Here is a 20,020-nt window from a genome sequence, read left to right as displayed (position 1 = left end):
CGGTTACGGTACCTAAGCGGTACCGTGAGCGGTACTACCGCCGTGAGCGGTACTACCGCCCAGTGCACTGCAGGGTACCGCAGCGTGTTCTGGGAGACGAAATCAGCGCAGACTCAGAGCGGTACCGAGGGCGGTACCTATAGGGGTAGCGGTACTACCGCTACAGGTACCGGTAGTACCGGCCTGGCTAAATCTGGTTTTCTTCCCTTTTTCTCTCCAACCATGTTACCTCACTAAACACACACAAAACCGGAAAACCTATCAACTACGCTTCGTCTTCCGATCTTGGCGCGTCCGGCGAGGTCACCGTGCTCTTGCAAATCTAACAATGATACTCAAGGCACACGGTGAGATATCTCAAGTGTTGTCATCAAACACACAAAACTTGGGGTTTAAAGTTTGCTCTTACAGTTGGTGTTGTCAGTGGATGGGTATTGGGAAGAGTTGTTGGTTGTCTGATGTGGTGTTGGGGTTGGCATTGGGTAGGGATAATGGTAGGGTGGAGGAGGAGGGTAGTATGGTGGGTATGGGTAGTATGGGTTGGGTGGATATGGATTTGGTGGGTATGGTGGTTGTGCTGGTGGATTGTAGGAGTTTGGGTTGGTGTGTGGGTTGGTAAGTTGGGTGATTTCAGTCTGGTGGGAGGAGGATGGGGTTGAGGTGGTGATTGGAGGGGTATTGGTGGTCACATGGGCAATTTGTCAAATGGAAGATGGGCGGTGCGTCTCTGGAGGATGGGGAAGTTGGTCTGGGGTAAATTTGCCGAAGTTAGGTGGAAAAGGTGGCGGCTTTGGGTTGGGTGGTGTGGATATAGGGGTTGTTCCTTCTAGAATTGGAGAAAGGCTGGTGTTTGGGAGCGGTGGCGGTGATGGAAAGGTGTGGTTTTGGCTCATTGATGGTGCTGCCGGCGCATGGGAGAAGTTGGTCTGCAGGTTAGCTACCATGGAAGTGAGTTTTGCCATCTCACCTTGAAGGTTGTGGAAGGTTGCCTGGTGTCGATCGAGGCGACGACCAATGGCGCGCACGTCGCGAGGAACGCGTTGGCGCAGCTGAGCGTCTTCATGCTCGTCATTCGTGGACGTCGCAGCTCCGGCGTGCCGGGCGGCGCGCGCAGCCCCGTCCCTTGATGAGGATCGGGATCTGGTGCTGGCCGGCATGGTAGGTGGCGAGGGGCAGGGAGGGCGGGATTAGCCACCGACGGCTGGGGAAGAGGTAGGGGTAGACCAGATCGACGCTCTGATACCACCGTGTCAGGATCTCGGTTGATCCATGACAGTGCTCGATCGATGAGGAGGAAGAAGGGGAGCACGCGGGCTCAGATCTACTTCTACTTGCTAAGGAAGAAAACAACAGTAGATAAAATAGGGTTTTTTGATTATGCTTGATCCACCCATCCACCCCACTCACACCTTTATATCCAAGGCATGAGCTCAGGCGTTTTACGGTTATACCCTTACAAGCCATAGGGTTACAGATTTTAAAGCTAGGACAAAAAGGTAAACAGCAGCGGAGCTACTCTCGCCGTAGGATCTTCATTTTGAATCAGGGCTTCATCTCGACCGTTGATTCTTGTCGCTGAAACTGAACAGTTCACTGAAGAACTTGGTGTCCGTCAGGTAGAACTTGGTGTCCGTCAGGTAAGGATCCTGACAGGCTGTGCCACTGCGAGCCAGAGTCCCAGCACCCAGGCGAGCACTGATATCGTGTTCGTTGTCTATTAAGACCGGGCCTTTGCTTGAACAGTCCGTAGAATCATGAGAGCCGTTTTCCCGTGCACGGTCATCCCACATGGGTTCAGCCACAAAGACGACTCAAGTCAGCTGGCCATGTCAGACAATCTGGAGCGCACAAGTGGAGCTAGCACTCTTGATACTCCGGTGGGCAGTGACAATGATACCTCAAGGCGCCGAATTCGGATTACAGCAAAGCTTAACTGGTACAAGTTGCTGAGAGCCCCTAGGAGGCTAGGATGGCTCTAGGGATGTATCGATCATCAGGACAGGAGGATGAAACTATTTAATATTGAATTCACAGGTTCTAATCATTGATGGTGTTGATTGACCAGACAAATTCACAAGACAATCCTACAAGTGTTTTCAATATAAATCATGATACTACAAGAAAATTAGAGGCAGCAAAATAAAATAAAAAAACCTATAAAACCATTGTTGTATACATCAAAATGAATTTGGTATGTTTTTGTGAAGTATAACCCATCTACGGCTCTGCTGTGCTGCTTCAGGCTGACCATTTCAGTGGGAAGTTCGCTTCACAGACAAGTGTTTGAACATCTGTGGTGCCGAGCCAGTATAAATCAAAATTGGCTTTACAATGGCAGATCCCACCATCGATGATGAATAACATCTACGTGGAAACTGTTGACTGCAGGAAGGAAAGCCGGTTCTTAGTGAGGGAGATCCTCTCCTCTGCCTCCGATGCTTTTTCACGAACTCCACGAACTATATCTTCAGGGGCCTTCTCTACAAACTGCACCACAATTGAAATGCATAACCAACAGGATAAGGGAACTTGAATATGGAAAACTAGGTCACAGAAAGGAGAAGAAATAGTCGACATACACTGGGGGAACTGAGGCGGGACAAGAGAGCGTCATATTCTGTCTGCATCTTAGATAGGCGCTTGGAGAGCCGCTTAACTTCCTCAGACACATCAACCATGTCAGCCAATGGTAGATACGCCTCCAAACCCTCATCAGCAACAATGTGAACAGACTGGTTTGCATCACCTGGCGAGCAAGGAATAGATTTGCATATTGGCAAACTGCAGCAACAAAGATAATGTCTGGAAAAGTTTACAAGGTACTCACTTGGTAGCGATTCAGTAAAATGTACGTTCTTTGTGTCAAGCTTTGAAAGTAAAGCAAGAACCTGCTTCTCTCTCTGCGGCATAAAAATACTAGTCAGATGAATAGAATAATTTTTTTTTAAAAAAAAATAGCTGGCTGTATGCAGGAAAGTTACAGCTATCATAGATTTTTTGAGGAAACAGCAACTTTCTGCTGATATTTTATAAACCTTGGGTTTTGTAATGTAAAGAGCTAGTATCTTATATTTACATGGAGATAGCATCTATCATCCTTACATGGTTAACTCTACTTTATTTTGAGGAATGGTGCCTCTTAAGTTCCAACGGCGAAGCTTTCCGAGCTAAATAATATGTCTATGCAATATGATTTGGCAACTTTGGTTTCAATAATTTGAGTACTAAATTACACCAAATAACCACCAGTCTTTTTTCTGAAAAAACATGCTACGTTTCTGAAATTGCTGGGTCAAAAGGCTCAGAATATACATACAATGAAATGTCACTAAAAGAAAGGACTTGCTGTTCAAGCCACTTACCGATATGTACTCCAGGACATCGGCAGAGGCAACAACAGAAGCTGATATCCGTTTAGCTGGCTCCACAGAATACTCTGCTCGGACATTTCTGATTCCTCTTATCTGTTATCATAGGGGTAATCAAACAAAATGGTCGCCGGCAGGCTATAACATTCAAACTAAGCACATACAGCTAAGCGAAAATTTACCAAGGATTGCAAGTTCTGAAATCTTTTGATAGACAATGAACTCTTTGGAAGGTCAGTGCTAGGCCAGGGAGCAACTATAAGTGCATGCTTTCTGTAGGGCAATGCCTGAAAATAATTATATACTAACTATATGTCAGTGCTAGGCCAGGGAGCAACTTAAGGAAGTGAGAGTTAAAAATGATGTATAATATTAATGGAGAGTCAAGGTTTCAGTACCTGCCATAATTCTTCAGTGACAAAGGGCATGAATGGATGCAGTAGCTTAAGTATGTTTTCAAACACATACAAGAGAACACTTTGTGTTGTAGTAGTAGCTGAACTGTCACCAGAGTGGTAGAGACGAGTCTTACTAGATTCAATGTACCTACATTATAACAATTTTGTAAAAACATATAAATCATTAAATCTACAAGAAAGAATGCACCTAAACAGGCAAGGATAGAGTGGAGATAGGAGTATACAGCCAACCAATAGCTTGGTATATACTTCCTTCGTTCGGAAATAAGTGTTGGATATTTTTCTAGATTCGCATGTATCTACACACTAAAACGTGTCTAGATACATGTGAATCTAGACAAATCGGCAACACTTATTTCCGAATGGAGGGAGTATTAGACAATACTGTGCAAACAAGGTTGAGTTTCCACTATATGGTTGTACGTCATCTTACCAATCAGCATAATGGCCCCAAAAGAAATCATAGATTTCTCTAGCTGCATCTCCAAAGTAAAACTTGTCATAGCTTATGCTGACTTTATCGATAAGTTCGTGTAGTCCCGTAACCTGGATTGTAGTTTATTCTCTTTATTACCAGAACTCATTAAAGACCAATAATTCAATAAAAATACTGGACTCACCACCCAGCATTCTGGCAATGGTAGTTGCTGAAGCGATGCTTCTGTGTCAAACTGAAGAAAGAGATACATAGTAGGAACAGTTACATAAAGGAGAATGAAATTTAGTGAATGCATCCTGTGCAATTTGAAAATTCAGTGACATACCTTGTTTGCTAATAAGAGATCCCATGCAGTGGCATCACTTCTATCAGGCAAATTCTGCAACAAAAATTTGCCTGCATTCCAGAGTTTGTTGGTGAAAGCCTTATTTGATGTCAACCTTTCTGTCGAGAGATTAATGTCCTGAGGTGAAAATGTGTGTTAACGAGAAGTGAGCAAGCTTGATGAATGTAAAATGCAGAAGACCATGGAAAGCAAACCTGGCCGGCAGTGCCCATGCAAAGTGTAAATCGCAATGCATCTGTCCCATACTCTTTCATGGTATCTAGGGGGTCAATGACATTGCCCAGTGACTTTGACATTTTTCGTCCCTAAAATAACCTGATGATTAGTCTGTGAAACGGAGAGCAACATAAACAAGTCCAACATAAAATTTAGACACATGTCAAATAGACTTCATAATGGACACCAACAGAAATGTATGGAAAGCAAAAACAGAGAGAAACAAGTAAACTAAGATTCTAGCAAATGAATTGCTGATTTTCATGCAGTCCTATCAAGAGCCAAATCTCTAGGTACATTCCAATCCCCGGGTCCCTACCGCCTCCTCCCATATCAATTAGCAGCTCCTAGTAACTAGTAATGCTATGTACATTATGAACAGATACAGTTGTGTTCTCATAAAATCAAGTGACATAGAAGTTTGATCATCTTACTTATAAATTGCAAGAAAATACTGAGTTTGACTGTTTACCCCCTCATAAGTAAAACATAAACAAGTACTTATGGTGCCCATATCTCTCACCTCAGAGTCCCGGATAAGACCATGTAGATAGACATAAGAGAATGGAACAGTTCCTGTAAACTCAATTCCCATCATGACCATCCGTGCAACCCAGAAGAACAAAATGTCATGGCTGTTAAAAACAAAATTATCTATAGTACCAAACATAGTAAATGGAATAGCAGAATATCAACACATAGCTAAGCACATCAGATAAATCACCTTACAAAAAAAAAGGAAGAAAAGGTTGTTGCTGAAGCTAACATACCCGGTCTCTAGAACTGTTGCGGGATAAAAGTGCTTAAAATCCTCCTTGGACGTATCTGGCCAACCAAGTGTGCTGAAAGGCCATAAAGCACTGCACAGCAACTTCCAACAAGTCAAAACAGAAACTACGTGCAATTTTTTAGATTTGCTTATAATATTTATACTTCTGCAGTTCTGATATTTTCAAGACTTGGAAAATAAGGCAAAGAGATATAAAAGGAAGAAAGAAAGTGTTGGAATCTAAGATTAGTGTAATAGTACTCTAGTAGAGTCTAGAATGCTCTAGGGGAATTGGAGATTAGTAGTAGTCTCCTAGGAAAGTCTAGAATATCCCAGTAGTGTGCTAGAATCTAAGTTAGTTTATTAGCAAAGTCTAAAGTATTCTAGGGAGTGTTAGTATAGTAGTAGTGTCTAGACTATTCTAGTGTATGAGTTAACATGTAAGCCTAAGTTGAGCTATATATATGAGAGGGTGTGGAGGTCCAAGTGATCAACCCATCCACAATTTCCCCAAAAGCCTACATGGTATCAGAGCTAGAGGCAGTGATGGTGTGTGCTACGGGTCTGCCCAACCAGAAACTATTTTCTCCCAAAAACTACATGGTATATGGACCGGGAGGTGACAAACGATGCAGTATGTACTGTACTAGCAGCAACTGCGGGAGAGAAGGAAGCCATGGTGATGCTTCAACATTGTAGAATGGGACATTTGTCTTTTGATAAAATGTATAAGGTTGTGCCTGTGGTGATTCGGTGGAGTGAGGTGGAGTTCCGCAAAATCCAGGGGAAATACAACAGACGGGCAGAGGAGTGGAGTGCTGCCCAGGTAGAAGTGTTGATGTGAGCTGCTGCAGAGGTGCGGAGCCAACCGTCTGCAGCGTTCGGAGTGGTGGTGAATCTTGCAAAGTTCGGTGTGGTGGTGAAGGGAGCAGCTGGGTGAGGTGCAGCTGCTTGTGGCTTGCAGCGAAGAGGGAGAAGCAAAGGTGCTGATTTCTGCGTGTGCGAGTAGAGGACAAAGGAGAGACCTAAGCTGCGTGTGCAGCCAGAAGAAAGATCCAGAGGGGTCATGAGATCTGCAAGAGTAGGTCAAATATAGCAGAGAAGAGAAGAAGCACATAAGCTGGTTTGTTGGTGATTTTCAGCAATATTGATCAATGGGGGAGAATCAAACAATTGAGAAGCTACTTGAGAAAATGACTCAATTGCTCAAGGAGATTGAGAAGTTGAGACAATCAAGGGAGAGTGCAGGAATTCCAAAACAAAGTGGAAAAACAACTATCCTAAGAAATTGTGTGAATCTTGCACAAACAGAAGAAGCAATCTCAAGTCAGGCTCCTGCATTAAATGGAACTTGTTCAAATTGGATTCTGGATTCGGGAGCATCAGCACATGTCACGGGTAAGTGGAGTGAGTTTGCATCATATACTCCACATCCACCCATGCATAAAGAGACAATCCAAACAGCCGATGGAACTTATCAACCTGTGAAAGGGGTCGGCACGGTGAAATGCACTCCGTCCATTACATTGTCTTCGGTATTATATGCTCCATCGTTTCCGGTGAGTTTGGTGTCTATGAGCTCTTTGGTTGATGATATTGATTGTCGAATAATTGCCGATCGATATAATTGTATAATTGAAGAGAGGAAGACTGGAAGGAGGCTTGGGATAGGTGTGAGACATAAGGGATTGTGGTACTTGGATAGAAGGGAAACCGATGAAGCGTTGTGCACTCGCTCTCACAGTTGTTACCAATGATGATGAGGCAAGGTTGATACTCCAACATTGTCGATTGGGCCATATGTCCTTTGATACTATGAGTAAGATATTCCTCGAAGAAATGAAGAAGGTGGACAAAGAAAAACTTGTGTGTGATGCATGTGAGTTTGGAAAACACACCAGGACATCATATGTGAGTCGTGGACTGCGGAGCACGTTGCCCTTTGTACTGATTCACTCGATGTATGGACTTCCCGGTGGTCTCTGTTAGCGGGATGAAGTATTTTGTCACCTTCATTGATTGCTACTCCCGAATGACTTGGATATATCTTCTGAAACATAAAAGTGAGGTGCTTACATGCTTCAAGGACTTCTATGCATATGTCCAAAATCGCTTCAACGCTAGTATTCAAATTATCAGGACAGATAATGGGACGGAGTATGTGAACAATGAATTTGGCAATTTTCTTTCCCAAAAGGAATACTTCATCAAACTTCATGTCCCGATACTTCTCCACAGAATGGAGTAGCTGAAAGGAAGAATCGTCATCTGCTTGGAGGTGGCTCGATCACTTATGTTTACCATGAATGTGCCCAAATTCTTGTGGAGTGAAGCGGTTATGACCGCTACTTATCTCATCAACCGGATGCCCTCAAGAGTGCTTGGGATGAAGACTCCATATGAAATGATCTATGGCCAAAATGAGTTCATCGTTCCGCCAAAGGTGTTTGGGTGTACTTGCTTTGTTAGAGACCATAGACCTTCGGTGGGAAAATTGGATCCTCGTGCTTGTGAAGTGCATCTTCATTGGATACCCATCCGGACAAAAGGGCTACAAGTGTTGGAGCCCTAGTGAGCGGAGAACATTTGTTAGCATGGATATGACATTTAGAGAGTCCGAGCCGTTCTATGGAGAGAAGACGGACCTCGGCCTCGTTGTTTGACTTTGACTCTCCTAGCACAATCGAAGCTAGTCGAGAGGGGAGAGTGAACTTTTGAGGACAAAGGAACATGAACCATCCAGAGTTGTTGTTGGTTCAATTCCATCTCCTACGAGTGAAGAGAGATGGACAAAGCCAAATGAGGAAGAAAATCTAAGGGTGTCTACAAGGAGACAAGCTACAAGTGAAGAGAGATGGAGAAAGCCAAACGAGGAAGAGAACTTGAAAGTGTATACACGGAGAAAATCGCAGCATGAGCAGCAGCAACAACGAGGTTCCCACGACAAGTGACACACGAGTGCAGGGGAGCAATATGTGCAACAACGAGGCTCCCACGACAAGTGACACACGAGTGCGGGGAGCAACATGCTCCAACAGGTGTTGAAACTGATGAATTATCTGATGGCGCAGGTCCATCTATTACGAGGGATTCAATGGACTTGCCCATTGCCTTAAGAAAAGGAACCCGAGCTGCAGCTAGAAAACCTCCAAATTGGTACCAGGAGGAGCATGACATTGCTAATTATGTATCATATGCATCTCTATCTACGAACTACGGGGCCTTCATCGCATCATTGCAATCTGTGGTGATCCCAAGAGATTGGAAAGAAGCAAAACAAGACCCAAAGTGGTACGAGGCCATGTTGGAGGAAATGAAAGCTCTTGAGAAGAACAATACATGGGATCTTGTTACTCTTCCAGCTGGAAAACGTCCAGTTACTTGCAAATGGGTGTATTCCGTGAAGCAATCCCCGAAGGGAAAATAGAACGATACAAGGAAAGGTTGGTGGCAAGGGGTTACGAGTCAAACATATGGGATTGACTATGACGAGACCTTTGCGCTCGTTGCAAAGATGAGTACTATAAGAACTCTTATTTCTTGTGCTGCTAACTTTGGTTGGCCCTTGCATCGACTGGATGTCAAGAATGCTTTCTTGCATCGAGATCTCCGGGAAGAAGTTTATATGGACATTCCACTCGGCTTTAGTAACTCCAACACCCGGGGAAGGTGTGCAGATTGAAGAAGTCTCTCGTATGGTCTCAAGCGGTCACCAAGGGCATGGTTTGATAGGTTCGGAGAGCCATGCGCAATATGGGTTACAAGCAATGTAATAGGGATCATACGCGTGTTCTATAGGCATTCGGGGCGTCGTATTACCATCCTTGCAGTTTATGTGGATGACATTGTTATCACTGGAGACGATAATGATGAAATAAGCCGAGTCGAAGATGAGATTGAGCGAGAGAATTTGAGGTTAAGGATCTAGGACAACTCAAGTATTTCTTGGGTATTGAGATTGCGAGATCTCCTAAAGGAATAGTTATCTCTCAACGGAAATATGTGTTGGATCTACTCAATGAGACTTGGTATGCTTGGGTGTCGGCTCGCTTCAACTCCTATTGAGCAAAATCACCGGCTATGTGCTCGGTCGGGAGATCCGATTAATAGAGAGCGCTACCAACGGCTTGTTGGTCGACTTATCTATTTATGACATACGAGACACGATATATCTTATGCCGTGAGTGTGGTGAGCCGCTACATGCATGACCCAAGAAGTGGACATCTAGAGGCAGCTTATAGAATTTTACGCTATCTGAAAGGAAGTCCTGGAAAAGGTCTATGGTTCAAGGCCAATGGGCACTTGAGTGTGGAGGGATATTGTGACGCTGATTGGGCAAGTTGCCTTGATGACGGAAGGTCAACATCGGGCTTTTGTGTCTTCGTAGGAGGAAACTTGGTATCTTGGAGGAGCAAGAAGCGGCATGTGGTCTCAAGATCAGCTGCGGAAGCGAGTATAGAGCAATGGCGGTGTGTTTGTGTGAGATGTTATGGATGAAAGGCCTCCTATCGGAATTGAAGCTACTGCGGAGAGGGCCATTGAATCTTTGGTGCGACAACAAGTCGGCAATAAACATTGCTAACAATCCCGTTCAGACATGACCGAACAAAGCATGTGGAAATAGATCGATTCTTCATTAAAGAACGGCTTGACGAAGGAACCTTGAAGTTAAGCCATGTAACCTCTAGAGAACAAATAGCGGATTGTCTAACCAAAGGATTAGGTAGTAAGGAATGTTTGTTGGCATGTAACAAGATGGGAATGATAGATATCCATCGCCCATCTTGAGGGAGTGTTGGAATCTAAGATTAGTGTAATAGTACTCTAGTAGAGTCTAGAATGCTCTAGGGGAATTGGAGATTAGTAGTAGTCTCCTAGGAAAGTCTAGAATATCCCGAGTAGTGTGCTAGAATCTAAGTTAGTTTATTAGCAAAGTCTAGAGTATTCTAGGGAGTGTTAGTATAGTAGTAGTGTCTAGACTATTCTAGTGTATGAGTTAACATGTAAGCCTAAGTTGAGCTATATATGAGAGGGTGTGGAGGTCCAAGTGATCAACCCATCCACAATTTCCCCAAAAGCCTACAGAAAGCGTAATATATATTGTAGGATGAGAAGGAAGAAAGAGAATGTAATATAGGAAGAATAGGAAGGAAGAGAATATAATCTAAGAAAAGAAAGAAAAAGGAATATAATGTATGAATTACATGGCAATTAATTTAGGGGAAAGAAATAAAGACAATGTAATATAGGAGGTCAGAAAGAATACTGAGCAAAGGTTTATTGGAGTCTAAAGCCCTGAGCACCACCACACAAGGACATTAACCTTTAACCTGCTTATTGTGGTTCCCAGATCTTAGGGAGGTCTTTATTGAGATATTCGAAAGGCGGGCCTCTCCGAATAAATAGTATCACATGTCAGGCATTACAATAAGAGGGCTAGAAAAATCATTTAGAAGCATGGAAGTGACAAATATTGCTAAGAATTTCAGTAAGACTTGGTGATTTATTCTTTCGAAACAATCACAATGAAAGTTGTTCGAACTATTTTAGTGTCACATATTGATGTTGCAATGAGAAAAACCAGAACTTCAGGAAATTGCCAAGACACTATTTTCCTACTAATACAAAATGCGTAATGTCAGGGCCTCCTTTACAGTCTTTCGTTAAGAAAATATTGCAGAACTCTGTGCTCAATTTCAAAATAAGGAGCATGTAGCTCCATTACGTGATAATGTTGGTGTGCAAATCAAATGACAAAATTCAAGCGATCAAGAAATTCATATAGCAGAAAAACAATCGGTGCAAATCAAATGATAAATTCATGCGATCAGGAAGTTCATACTGCGGAGAAATAATTGATACCACACATCTTTGAAGAGCAAGACAAACCTTGAGAACCAAGTATCAAGAACATCAGGGTCCTGATATACTTCAACTGATTTTCCATATTTTTCCTGAGCTTTTGCAAGTGCTTCCTCTTCATTTTTGGCAACAATATAGTCTTCTTCACATTTCTTTCCAACGATGTACCAGACTGGTATCCGATGGCCCCACCACAATTGTCTACTTATACACCAGTCTTTTATATTTGTTAACCAATTATTATATATCTGCAGCAGCACACAAAAGAATGAGCAGGGAAATAGTGGCCAAGTCAACTGCAAATTTCATTTCTGACGGAGAATTATATGCAGATATATGACCACTTTCTTTGGCACATATATATATACTCCCTCCATTTCTAGATATAAGGTGTATAGTTTTATGAGAAAAGTCTCCAAAATATAAGGTATATCATGGTTTTTGAGTCGCGACTCAAAAGTGAGTCGCCTGAGGCTGCGACTCATGTATAGTCGACCAAAAACTCTGTATAGTCGCCATAAGTCGCAGTATAGTCGCGAGTCGCCGTGATTTTTGGAAAACGACTCGGCGACTATACAGCGACTCAAAAACCATGAGCTATATTGTGTTGGACAACCTATGTGGGCATTTTTTTAGAGATTTTATTGTGTTTCCTTATCTTTTGAAAACTCCTCTATTTTCTCATGTCAGTTGCTCAGGATCAATCCCGCCAAAACCTTGTGTAATTTTTCCTCAACATGAATTTCTTAATTTCCGTGCCAAAAACTATACACCTTATATCTAGGAACGGAGGGAGTATTGTTTTACTGAGCTCCAAGTGAATTCCTGTTTCAATGTTTCTGTAAAAATCTGTTGCCGTGCTTTTGTGTGCTTACTGCTGAGCGGCGGATAACTACCTTTCCAGAGAATCAGAGTGAAAGATACATGCATTTACCTTTTCAAATCTCTCTGGAAGAATAATTAGTTGTCCCTTTTCAACAGCCTGGAGGGCTCTTTCAGCCATTGGCTCCATTGTGACAAACCACTGTTTACTAATTAAAGGCTCGATCACCTAGGATCACACAAAAATAGGGTCATCAGGCCCTTTGAAAAACATCAGCAGGCCTTAAATATGAGCAAGAACAAGAAAAAGGTTCACACTTCACCACCCCGTTGAGATCTGGGAACTCTAAGTGTATAGGGTTCCTTCTTCACTGCCAAGTTAGTCTCAACAAGTTCGGACCACAGCTTCTCTCGTGCCTCAAAGCGATCCATACCACTGAAAAAAGAGGAAAATAAGTTAAGGCCAACATGTTGCACACAGAAGGCCCTGCAACTTACAACTCTGTTACCTACTGTTTTATCTTATGCAGTAGTTGAATCAACTGCTTACATTAATTCTACTAACTCAATGCCACAAATTGGGTTCGCAACCTTTTGTCTTAAATTTTCAAAAACAGTAAGCAGTATAAACAGCTGTAGTCCTGTTGTGTCATAACTCGAAAGCAAATTCAAAATCACCAAACATATAGGGGTTTGTAAGCAGCTGAATTTGCAAGTCTAAGTATATCCACCACAGAATAGAAGAATAATGGTTTTAGTTCATATGTGCTGTCTTACAAAAAAAAATCGAGAAAACGCAAAGAGGTGTTTGCGTTTCATTTCATTGAAAAGATAGGGGTACACGCCTCCTAGGAGGTACAATTCTTTAGTTAATATGTGCTGTCTTACAAAAAATAATACCTGTATAATCCAGCAACATCATTTAGTGTGCCATCTTTGTTCATAACATTAAGAATTGGCAGCCCAAGCTTTCGGGCAATATGATAATCATTCTGATCATGTCCAGGACTAATCTTCAGCACTCCTGTTCCAAATTCTGGATCAACATACTGTAAATCATAGAAGCAATAGTTACTATTAACAGGAGTCATGCAAAGTCCATCTAAGGAACACTATCCTGCCTCCCCTTTAGTACTCCCTTCAACTGCTTCTGGATTGAGGTTGACCAAATTACTACAATGAAGTGATCTTTTTTACTCTAGTTTGGGAGAAACCGCATATGGTCATAGAAAGAATATTTTGGCTTTGCTTATGCGAGTATGAAGAACCTACACAAGAACACATGCCTCATCTAAGTACGGCAAGCCAAGCAAAAGGCCAGCTTGGGATACAAAAATTTAAATAAGTCAAAACTTAGCCACAAAAACAGCCACACCATTGAAGTAGTTAACAATATGAATAAGAGCTTTCCTGAATTCAACTGGCAGGTGATAGCGTAAAATTTGCAAATACAAGCGGCACAATAACACGACAAAGATGGTGAGAGAACACCTGCAACTAGTGAATATGGTGTTTTGCATTACTTTAGTTTAACTAATCTCACAATATCCTTTCTGGAATCACTCGAAATATAAAAAATACTAGAGATAACTATTATTCTTACCCGATCAGCTATAATAGGAACATGTCTCCCAAATGTCAAGGGTACAATAGCCAATCTTCCCACATATTTTGCATAACGCTCATCCTGCATTACCAATTAACAAATTGAAATAAAGATTGTTGACAAACCTAATCTCTTCAAGAAATAAAATAGCTCGACGTAGTTGTAAAATAGGTTGCAACGAAATGCACAAATAGTTTTATTATGCACTTATATTTACTATCAAGTTCTGACATATAGTCTGGGCTAACTGCAATAGAGCATACCTCTGGGTTAACTGCAATTGCAACATCACCAAATAGAGTCTCGGGACGTGTTGTCGCAATAGTCATAAAATCATCCCTGCCCCACAAATTGAATGTGTGTAAGCCAAATTCACCATTAGATAGTGTCAAATATGTTATATGATTGCTAAAGATAATGCATATCAGAAAACTCGTGCCCATGAAAATGTTCACACTTAAATCACAGGGGGGAAACAACAACAAAAAAAACTGGTAAACACAAGCATGCACTTAGTTGTAAATACAGTCAACAATATGTATGATGGCATCATCAATTACTTAAAGACGATTCACACTGATTATTGTGAGATGTTAGACGACCAGAAGATTTAGAATTTAAAAGAAATACCTTGATCCACCAGCGACGCGGTACTTCATAAAGTACAAATAGCCAGGTTCTTCAGAGTATTCAACTTCCTAATAAAATCAAGCATTTCAGAATCAAATCTTGAATTGGCTCATGTATAATCACCCATGCAATATTGAAATTTCAGCTCTCATATACGTTACCGAATTTTCTTTTAGTTTTAATAATTAGCTCTGCCGATGTATGGATGTGTGTACTTGTTTAAAAAAAAGAGGAAATCTCTTCACATACTAGGTCAGATACTGCAGTCTGCAGGTTAGGAGACCAATTGACCAAATATGATCCTGTGAACGGAAGTACAAAATATCAATCAATATTTACCAAAGATACATAAGGTAAGTCCCTAAATTTAACGACATACAAGAAAGATAAAATAATTCAAAAGAATAAGAATTGGTCCATCCAACAAGAAAAAACCATATAAAATGGTATAACAATCATGATGCCATCGTCAACCATGAAATAACGCAAGCATTAAGCATAACAGAAGAATAAACATATCAGGCATATGCAAGAGAAAACACAGATAGAGTACCAACTACCAATATCAAACAGACCTATAGCGTGTTTTACTATGCTGGATGGTGCATGCTCCATGAGTTGCCAGCTACATGTTTGAAATTATTTGGCATTTGAAAGGGCAGCATGCAGGTCCAGCCACTCAATTTGTATCCCTATCCAGAAGTACAGCCACTCACTTGCAGGTTGTAGCCTGAAGAAATATTTTTCATTACCAGTGTATCCTACATTTCTGATTCATAACATTACAGAACATCCGATTGCTGAAGAAAGCAGACTAGAAAATCAAGAGTTTTCACATCTTCCACCATATAACTACTTAATTATCCAATCAGCAGTAACCAACAACAGACAAATATACTTGGTAACTTTAGCACTAAAGCTTATGACAAGCGTGGCCCCTACGAACTTCTAGAAGTAGTAACACAAGCCTTTATACCAATAATAACAATAATAGATAAGTACATACAAGACAACGTTATTCTCGTCCCCTACTCCATACAAGATCATATGTGTTCACTACTGCCAAGTATACTAACGTTAAATGGAGTTTTAAAATAAAATACTCCAAGAAATTTGACAACAGAAAAAAAGGATACTGAACTCAATACAAGCACATTACACAATATTATGCGCATTCACTTTCTTTTGTAGTAGAGCATGTACCCATGATTAATTATAATACCTTGATATATAAGTCCTTTTTCATGAAGCCTAACGAATGCTTCAACAACTGCACCTGCAAAATAGAAAGAAAAACCACCAAGTTCTAACATTCAGCTCGAGTGGGCAATCTACAATTGCTATCAGCCTATCACAACTATATTACTGATGGTTCTACAACAAAAATGATGGGTCAAAGTTCACTAGTGTATATAAATGGCATTAAACACTTCAGATCTGGCAGGTTGAACATCAAACAGCTATTACTCTCATGTAAAAGTTGAGCTGAAATCACACAGTCAGGAACCAAAATGGGAGTCAAATACCATATACCATTATCGTGATTCTGATCAAATGCAAGTTTATCGACAAGAACCAAATTAATATATGCAAACCATGTTACCCGATGATTGCAAAAAAAGAAAACTAACATAACTACATAAGAAAGTCCTAAAAATCAGAAACAAGCTAGTAGTTCGACAACATAATGCCACAAAAACCATTCAAACAAACATAATGCCATAAAATACAGGTACTAGTAAATGCTGATGGCATCAAGTGCAATTGAAAACATCAGTTGACACTTACGACTTAGTTGATCATCTAGAGTGAAGCATTCACGAGTCCAGTCACAAGATGCACCCAATCGCTTTATCTGATTAGTGATAGTACTCCCATACCTGAATGGAGAAGTATTCAGAACAAAAAACAAACAATCCACTGTGAAAATTCAGTTCTAAAAAGAACTTCTAATAAATGCAACCGTCTGGAATGAATGATTAGCCCGAATAATCTCTCCTCATAAGTTCCATGATAGTTAATTTCTAATTATTATGACAGACAAACCCAAAACCATATTAACAATACCAGAGGACAGCAAAGCACAAAGAAACTAAAGCATAATGCATGTGAGATGCATGCGTGAACGCATCGAGGATGGAGTGAGGGTGCTGACCAATTACATTTAGAAAGAGGAAATCACGTAGGTAGTACCTTTTTGGAATGTAAGGGTGGTTTATAGTAAATCCAGGTAATTAAGAAAATATTTCTTCAGTTTCGTAAAAAAAAAGGATTGCTTCAATTCAGCAAGAAGATAAAAATCGGCTGCGTCAGAAAACAGTATAAGCAAACTGGACTGGATTCAGAAAAGGACTGACTTCTCTTTCCACTCCCAAACTCTTTCAGTAAACTCCTCCCGTGTAAGATCTGTTCTTTTGATGCCTTTGGCAGCTAACATCTTTTCCACAACTAACTGAATTATAAATGAAAATTGAAAATAAAAATTAGCCTATTACTGCACTAAGTGTGAAACGCAACATTGAATACAGAGTAAATGTGTAATAAGATCTACAAACCTGAGTTGCTATCCCAGCATGGTCAGTACCAGGTATCCAGAGTGCAGGCCTCCCTTTCATACGGAAATACCTTATCATTATATCCTGAGTTACTTAATGAAAAGGAGAAACTTTAGTCAGAAAAATACTAAAGCCCAAAACGGTGGAAAGAAACAAAAACTAGTTTTTCCATGTTTGGGATGTATATGTGGACTACTTGTCTCAGAACTTAGAAACACAATATTAAGTACCCCATCAGAGGCAACTATCTAAGAATCTAAACTGCACAGGATTAACTTAAATAGGCTAGTTTAACAGCATCATGTAGTTCACAGCATTTAAGTTATCATTTCTGCGCATAATTTTTACATCATTATCACTTCTGCTTAATATAATAGTTGCAATTTTACTATACATGGCACATTCGCTGGTTGCCAAGACAAAGTCTCCAGTGCCATCGACACATGGCCTGTCTTCATCTTACTAGGCAAATCCATAGAAGCTTATGCTCAAACTTAACATGCAAGTTATTATTTCTATACAGAATTTTTGGAACTTCTGCTTAATACAATAGTCACAACTTTTACTATACATGGGCATGGCACATTCACTGGTTCCCAAGACAAAGTTTCCAGTGCCATCGACACATGGTCTGTCTTCACCTTACTAGGCAAATCCATAGAAGCCTATGCTCAAATTTAACATGCAAGTTATCATTTCTGTTCAAAAAATTTACAACTTCGGTTTAATACAATAGTCACAACTTTTTCTATACATGGCACATTCACTGGTTGCCGAGACAAAGTTGCCAGTGCCATCGAAACATGGCTTGTTTTCACCTTACTATGCAAATGCATAGAAGCTTATGCTCAAATTTAACATCCAAATCAACTTCAAAGGTAAATACAGAGAAAAAAATCACGATCGAACTAATCAACAGTGCAAATGCACTATAAAAGATCCGTAGGGCGTAAAGATAAATGAATTGTTTGCAAGGAATGATATAAGCATATAGTTATCCAACATAATTAACACAAAAGTCTTATAAAACTGAACCATCCTACCTCAAGGGTAACAAACATAGCATGACCCATATGCAGTGATCCAGTAACATTTGCAGGTGGCATAGGAATGACAAATGGATCTCCTCCACGATCGAAGTTAGGCTTAAAAAATCCTTGAGATTCCCACCTATAAAGCAATTACCAACATACAATTAGATTTATTCAATTCAGTTTGTTGAACAGTACTTGAATCATATAACTAGATTATTAAGCTAGGAGTCGTCATCCTAGGTTGTAAGGCTAATCCAATGGGAGTTCTAACATACTTCTCTACCCTGTACCTAAGTTTACTTAGTGTTCCTGAATGAATCATGGAAATTATCGTGCGCACAATTCAAGATGTATGAGTATAACAATACATCATCAGATCCAAAATTTAACGGATAAAAAGAGGCGGCTCTAAGCTCCATATCACATCTCTGCCACTTTGACTTGCTAACTACAGCTGCCCATGGATCAGTAAACCAGCAATGTACAAACATCAGTGATATTCTATCAATTTTTGCAAATCATTGATCAGCTCTAAGATGAGCAACTAAATCTACATTTCCACACTACCAAACTAAAATTTCATCCCTCAACTTTATTGCTCGTAGCAGGGCTGGAATTGCAAGGCTGTGATGAATTTGATTAATTGCCAGCAAATCATGGTAATCATTACCACATGACAACGAGCATCAATGGATCACCATTCACCAAGCAAGCGAGCGAGATAACTCACATCAAAGAGGGCTAAATTACCAGCTATAAATCCGCTCCTCGCTGGTGAAGTCGAACGACTTGGCGACCTCCGGAGAGGTGAACACGTCCCTCTCGGCAACCGCTGCAAAGCGAACAAAGCTCAATCCCTCAATTCAATGCACGACCCAATCCCACCGAATCTCGCACCAGCTAGGCTAAACGAACTGCGCCGAGAACCAGGGAGGTAGCAGTTTACCTGCGCAGAACCTGCGGACGGCGCGGCGCGGGGTCCAGGCCGGGCGGCGGTGCGCGGAGAAGAGGAGCGGGTTGAGGCGGCGGAGGCAGGACGAGGACGAGGAGAGGAGGTGGGAGGGGCCCGCGAGCGCCATTGGAGCCGCGGGCGGGCGCGCGCGCGGCTCGCGTGCCTTGGGGGCGCTGGCGACCGGGATAAACCCTAGAAGTGGAGCTTCTGGGGGGTTTGGATTTGCAAGAGGATAACGCGGGAGCGTGGTGTGTAGTGGTGGCGCTGGGCACCGTAGGGGAACGGAGTGTGGTGGCGCAAAGCGAAGGGAATGATGACCAAATCCGTATTTAGCATTGCTACAGTATATGTTTTGATTTTCTTTATTTTGGCCTCGTTAGAAGTTTCTGCCTGAAACATATTTGAACTTGCACACAATAAAAGAGTGGATTAAGATTGAAGATTCCAAAGGGAGGCCGAGCTCGAGAGATCCCTCCATTAAAATATTCAAAAATTTCAATAAAAATTCATGGGTATTACTACTCCTTACAAGCATGTAAAATCTCAACATGAAAATATTTGTACTATTTTCTTTGCTTTTTTGCATTTTGGACTACATAAAAAAACAAAATCATTGATCTAAGTATAGTGAATAATGAACATTTTAAAACTATAAATTCGTCATATTTTATCATTTTTATGTAGCCCAAAATATGAAAGAAGGCATTAAGATTTTGCATGCTTGTCGGATATATAGTTGACTAGATCCACACCTTTTCCAGATTTTTTTAAAACTTACGTACATGATTTTTAAACAATTGAAAATAAAAGACTCCCTAACCTCTTGCTCCATTTGCCCACACTTGGATAGAGACCAGAGTTCAATTTGTTCATTGGGATGTGGTTGCTTGCATCTGACCTAACATTGAATGTCTTGTTCCTTTTAAGAGTAGTTTGAGGTGAATTCATCGAAAATAACCATGAGAACATGGGTTTAGGAGGATAGGATTTTTAAAAATCTC

At 41.1% G+C, this 20,020-nt stretch overlaps 1 protein-coding gene across 2 annotated transcripts; it reads right to left on the bottom strand.

The window, feature by feature from the left end:
• Positions 1 to 2,076: 2,076 nt before the first annotated feature.
• Positions 2,077 to 19,158, bottom strand: LOC124670000 (valine--tRNA ligase, chloroplastic/mitochondrial 2-like). 2 transcript variants are annotated; one of them, XM_047206521.1, is made up of 27 exons: positions 19,014 to 19,158; positions 18,818 to 18,899; positions 18,077 to 18,203; positions 17,034 to 17,117; positions 16,836 to 16,930; positions 16,267 to 16,358; positions 15,701 to 15,754; positions 14,728 to 14,780; positions 14,479 to 14,546; positions 14,112 to 14,187; positions 13,846 to 13,929; positions 13,143 to 13,291; positions 12,561 to 12,678; positions 12,355 to 12,471; positions 11,448 to 11,668; positions 5,559 to 5,648; positions 5,312 to 5,423; positions 4,767 to 4,877; positions 4,552 to 4,689; positions 4,408 to 4,458; positions 4,221 to 4,333; positions 3,767 to 3,914; positions 3,551 to 3,655; positions 3,363 to 3,464; positions 2,828 to 2,900; positions 2,580 to 2,746; positions 2,077 to 2,487 (listed from the first exon to the last, which is right to left on the bottom strand). In XM_047206521.1, the coding sequence occupies exons 1-27, from the start codon at positions 19,144 to 19,146 to the stop codon at positions 2,365 to 2,367; spliced, it is 2,886 nt and encodes a 961-aa protein (XP_047062477.1). In that variant the 5' UTR covers positions 19,147 to 19,158; the 3' UTR covers positions 2,077 to 2,364. The 2 variants fall into 2 exon arrangements, with proteins under 2 accessions (XP_047062477.1, XP_047062478.1); XM_047206522.1 differs by lacking the exons at positions 18,818 to 18,899; positions 19,014 to 19,158 and having other exon boundaries at positions 17,034 to 17,125; positions 18,077 to 18,188.
• Between the last annotated feature and the right edge of the window lie 862 nt (positions 19,159 to 20,020).

Source organism: Lolium rigidum, chromosome 7, assembly GCF_022539505.1.
Source record: "Lolium rigidum isolate FL_2022 chromosome 7, APGP_CSIRO_Lrig_0.1, whole genome shotgun sequence".
Lineage (NCBI taxonomy): Eukaryota > Viridiplantae > Streptophyta > Magnoliopsida > Poales > Poaceae > Lolium > Lolium rigidum.
This window is presented reverse-complemented; position numbering and strand designations above follow the sequence as displayed.

Excerpts from the sequence above, each read along its gene's own strand:
- LOC124670000 (XM_047206521.1), bottom strand. The coding sequence starts at position 19,146 with ATGGCGCTCGCGGGCCCCTCCCACCTCCTCTCCTCGTCCTCGTCCTGC. Across the intron at positions 13,930-14,111 it reads CAATTGCAGTTAACCCAGAG|GATGAGCGTTATGCAAAATA; the intron begins GTATGCTCTATT and ends TTGGTAATGCAG. Across the intron at positions 13,292-13,845 it reads TTCCTATTATAGCTGATCGG|TATGTTGATCCAGAATTTGG; the intron begins GTAAGAATAATA and ends TATGATTTACAG.